The 4,727-nt window shown below is 61.0% G+C and overlaps 1 protein-coding gene across 1 annotated transcript; it reads left to right on the top strand.

Annotated features, from left to right (window-relative positions):
- Positions 1-3,583: 3,583 nt before the first annotated feature.
- Positions 3,584-4,292, top strand: LOC116465294 (class A basic helix-loop-helix protein 9-like). The gene is given in 2 exon segments (XM_032148428.2): positions 3,584-4,120; positions 4,122-4,292. Coding segments are annotated over 2 exon segments (708 nt in total).
- Positions 4,293-4,727: the final 435 nt, after the last annotated feature.

The following is a 4,727-nucleotide window of genomic DNA, read 5'->3' as shown; positions in this document are numbered from 1 at the left end:
CAAATGCCGCATAGCAAACAGTGATAACAAAAACATCCACCACGGCACATGCCTGTAGTCCCAGCTACTCAGGAGGCTGAGGCAGGAGAATCGCTTGAACCTGGGAGGTGGAGGTTGCAGTGAGCCGAGATTGCGCCACTGCACTCCAGCCTGGGCGACACAGCAAGACTCCGTCGCAAAAAAAAAAAAAAAAAAAAAATCACCAAAGTTGTGGGTGCCCTGGGTCCGAGATGACCATATGCCACTGGCTTTCTTGTCCCCATGTCCATGGCTGGACCTTTGTAGAGAGAGCCTCTGAGCTAAGGCTTCTGCTTTTAAAGGAGGATATGGAGACGACACCCCCTTTTGTCATCTGCTTTATCCCACTGGCACCCCTACGTGTCAATTCTATTTTCCAAACAGGTGTTGACTCCGTGCCCTTCTCTCACCATCGCCTGTGTAGCTCAGGCCCCCCCTTCCTCCAGAATTCTTGCTTCCTAAGTGGAATTTGTCTTCACATCCATTCACACTGCGCAAAGAGCTGTAGCTGTAATTCAAATACGGCTGACATTCCTCAGCTTAATAACCTTTTGCGGTACCCAGCTGCCTACAGGGCGAAAAGCAAGCTTTTGGCACGACGCCTGGTGATCTCCAGCCTTATCTCCCGTCACTCCCTGGCCTCACATTTGGTGGTTTGGCAAAGTCACTTTCCTGTATTTTTCGCATCATGCTGTGACGGCTTACACTTCCAGGGCCTGGCACCTGCTGTTCCCTCTACCTCCTGTCTGCTTGGCAAACTGCTATTCATCCTTTGAAATCCAGTTCAGGGCCGGGCGCGCTGGCTCACGTCTGTAATGCCAGCACTTTGGGTGGCCGAGGTGGGCGAGTCACTTAAGGCCGGGAGTTCGAGACCATCCTTGCCAACATGGTGAAACCCCCGTCTCTGGTAAAAATACAAAAAATAGCTGGGCATGATGGTGGGTGCCTGTAATCCCAGGTACTCGGGAGGCTGAGGCAGGAGAATCGCTTGAACCCGGGAGGTGGAGGTTGCAGTGAGCCGAGATCGCGCCATTGCACTCCAGCCTGGGTGATAGAGCGAGACTCCGTCTCAAAAAAAAAAAAAAAAAAAAAAAGTTTTTATTGAATGAGTGCATGAAGGGGCAGAGGCTGCAATTGCGCCCCTACGTCCTCCACACTGGGCCGCGTGTGGGTTGAAACGCCAGGGTCTCGCCTGGGAGAGGAGGCTCAGGGCTTCCTGGGACACGCTCTCTGGAGGGGGTGGGGTCCAGGCCCCCGTGAGCGGCTCCCGGACTTTCTCTCCCGGGCGGGCGTTCTGTCCTCCCTCGGGGAGCGGCGCCGGAACTTCCGGAGGAAGAGCCGGAACTTTTGAACCCCAGGCCCCGCCCGGCGCTAATAGGCACCTTCGCGGCCGCCGGCGGAACCGCCAGACCCTAAATCACGGCGCCCCGCCCGCCCGCCGCCTCCTCCCGCCCGGGCCGAGAACTCGCGCTCCCGGGCACGGGCAGGTGCCGCGGAAATGCCGGGCCCGCCGCTCGCTTTGAAGTCGGCCGCGCCCCGCAGCGCCCGGGAGTCCCGTGTTCCAGGAGGGGCGCCTCTCCCGGGTCCTCGGGGTTCTTCACGTGGGGCCGTTTCCTGACCTGGCGGGGAAGGGCGGGAGCGGTCGGGAAACGCCACCGGGAAACGCGCGCTGCGTGGGCATTGTCTTTGCTTTTACTGAACTTTTTTTTTTTTGGTTGGTTTTTGTTGTTTTTGAGACGGTGTCTCGCTCTGTCGCCCAGGCTGGAGTGCAGTGGCGCAATCTCGGCTCACTGCAACCTCCACCTCCCGGGTTCAAGCGATTCTCCTGCCTCAGCCTCCGGAGTAGCTGGGACTACAGGCGCCCGCCACCACGCCCGGCTAATTTTGTATTTTAGTACAGACGGGGCTTCACCATGTTGGCCAGGATGGTCTTGAACTCCTGACCTCAAGTGATCCGCGCGCCTCGGCCTCCCAAAGTGCTGGGATTACAGGGGTGAGCCACTGCGCCCGGCCTCTAGCTGCTTTATAATTCCACATATATTGCAGATTTGGGGGAAATAGAACCTGGGAAATACAGATGTCCTTAGGATGCTTTCATCCTAGTGGGCAAGGCAGACAATCACAGAAGTAAATACATACACTCTGCTTCCTAATGTCTTATTATTTTCTTCTATGGAGAAATTCACAGTTTGAAATAATGGGGTTATTGGCCATGCTCTTTTGGCGAGATGGATGTGAACCACACACCCATTCCAATGCCATAGGCCTTGGCATTTTAGAGGCATTTGGATTGCGACTGGGAATGAGTGGCCTTCAGGCGCTCCAAATAACTCAGCTGTGGATGCCGGAAATTCCACTGGGGGTCTTTCTCTGGGAATAAACATTATCTTTTTTCTGAGACCCTCTTTCAAATGCAAATCCCTGGAGGAAGAGGACAGAGGCTGCTCACTGAGTTCATAACCTGGCAGGGCTGTGTCACAAGATAGGGCTGCCCGAGGGCTCTGGACCCCAAAGATGCCCCTGATGTGGACCCAGGGATGCAAAGGGATCTTCCCCTTCACCCTCGGCTGCTGACTCATCTCAGCTCTGCCTGCAGAAGGGGAGTCAGGCCCAACCAAAACCCGAACCCCAATTGCAGCCAGCCGCCCTCCATAGCTGAAAAAGCCGGAAGCTCTGGGTCAGCCTTACCTGCAGGGCCCTGCCCTTCCCATATGAGCCCTGCGGGGACACCATGCTTTCCTCAATGACATCTCTGTGGTTGCCCATGGGACTTGACAAGAACTTTCTAGGCGTTGTTGTTGTTGCTGCTGCTGTTGTTGTTTTTCTGAGACAGAGTCTCGTTCTGTCGCCCAGGCTGGAGTGCAGTGGTGCGATCTCGGCTCACTGCAACCTCCAGCTCCTGGGTTCAAGCCATTCTCCTGCCTCAGCCTCCCGAGCAGTTGGGATTACAGGCGCCTGCCACCATGCCCGGCTAATTTTTGTATTTTTAGTAGACGGGGTTTTATATACTCTGTTGGCCAGGCTGGTCTCGAACTCCTGAACTCAAGTGATCCGCCTGCCTCAGCCTCCCAAAGTGCTGGGATGACAGGCGTGAGCCCCAGTGCCCGGCCCTCTGCCACTCTTTTTATTCCTATCAGCTCTCCTGCTAGAAGCCAAACTTAGCACCTTATCTGGCAGTGGGGAGGAAGAATGTGGAACCCAGACACCCCACAGCGGCCCCAGAGCGAGGCAGGGCAAGGTCCCCGGGGCAGCGTGGCCGGGCTGCCCGTCTGGTCCCCGCTTACAAGAACCTGCAAGCTTCCCTCCTTGCTTTCCTTCTTCCCCTCGGTTCCTCCCCCGCCGACCTACCTGGAGGCCGATAATAAAGCAGGAGGAGGGAGATGGATGGACGGGAGGGCGGGGCGCCGCGTGGTGCCATAAAGCCCAGCTGGAGGGGGCCTGTCTCGGGAGTGTCCAGCCCCAGAAGCCGGGGACCGTCCGCGTCGCGAGCCTGGCCTGGGCAGTGGGCAGAGGGCAGACGGCAGAGGGCCAGGGCTGGGGCAGAGGGCGAGGGCCCGGGAAGGCCATGCTGCGGTGCGCGCCAGGATTAGGCCTCAGGGCGCGGAAGGGGGCTGAGGGCTCTGCGGAGGACTTGGGGGGCCCCTGCCCCGAGCCCGGGGGGGATTTGGGGGTGCTGGGGGCGAACGGCGCTTCCTGCAACCGGGGCGAGGCGGAGGAGCCGGCGGGCAGGAGGCGCGCGCGGCCAGTGCGTTCCAAGGCGCGGCGCATGGCCGCCAACGTGCGGGAGCGCAAGCGCATCCTGGACTACAACGAGGCCTTCAACGCGCTGCGCCGGGCGCTGCGGCACGACCTGGGCGGCAAGAGGCTCTCCAAGATCGCCACGCTGCGCAGGGCCATCCACCGCATCGCCGCGCTCTCCCTGGTCCTGCGCGCCAGCCCCGCGCCCCGCGGGCCCTGCGGACACCTGGACTGCCACGGCCCGGCCGCGCACGGGGACACCGGGGACACAGGCGCCAGCCCCCCGCCGCATGCAGGGCCCAGCCTCACGCGCCCGGACGCCGCCCGCCCCTCGGTGCCGTCCGCGCCCCGCTGCGCCTCGTGCCCCCCCGCACGCGCCCCTGGCACGGCCCAGTGCGGTGGCCGAGGGGCGGGGCCTAGCCCAGGCCTCCGGGGGAAGCTGGCGCCGCTGTCTGGGGGCTTCCTCTGCCGGGCCGCCTCCCTGGCCGCGGGGCTACCTGCGATCCGCCCCCAGAATGGGCCACCCGCGCTCCTGACCGGCCTCGAGGCACCGGCTGGGCTGCAGGGAGGCCGGGTGGCAGTTGGACTACAAAAGCCGGGACTGCAAAGGCGTCCTGGACAGAGCAGAACTGGACCAGCTGAGACCTGGCGTGGAAGAGACACGGCCTCGCCAGAGAGAAGGAGCGCCGGGGCCTGGGGCTGCGCCCCCACATCCCAGCCTAGGGAGGCAGTTCCCAGAAAGGCTCAGGATCCTGAATTCATCTTGGACTCGAACTCGTCTTGGAATGCCGCCTTCGCACCCCTGCGCCTCCGAGCCCTGTGTGTTCTCGATAATTTTGGGAGAGTGAGGGCTTTGGGGCAGGAGGTGTGGGAGCGTGGGAGTGCGGGTGGGGCCTGCTGTGGTGTCGTGGGCCCATGAGTGCGGAGTCCCCTTCCCTGCCTGCGCTGCTGCCCAAGCCTGATCCGGGAGA

The sequence above is a fragment of the Hylobates moloch genome, unplaced genomic scaffold (assembly GCF_009828535.3).
Source record: "Hylobates moloch isolate HMO894 unplaced genomic scaffold, HMol_V3 SCAFFOLD_4284, whole genome shotgun sequence".
In the NCBI taxonomy this organism is placed as follows: Eukaryota; Metazoa; Chordata; class Mammalia; order Primates; family Hylobatidae; genus Hylobates; species Hylobates moloch.
The sequence above is the reverse complement of the archived record's forward strand: the minus strand, read 5'-3'. Positions and strand labels throughout refer to the sequence as shown.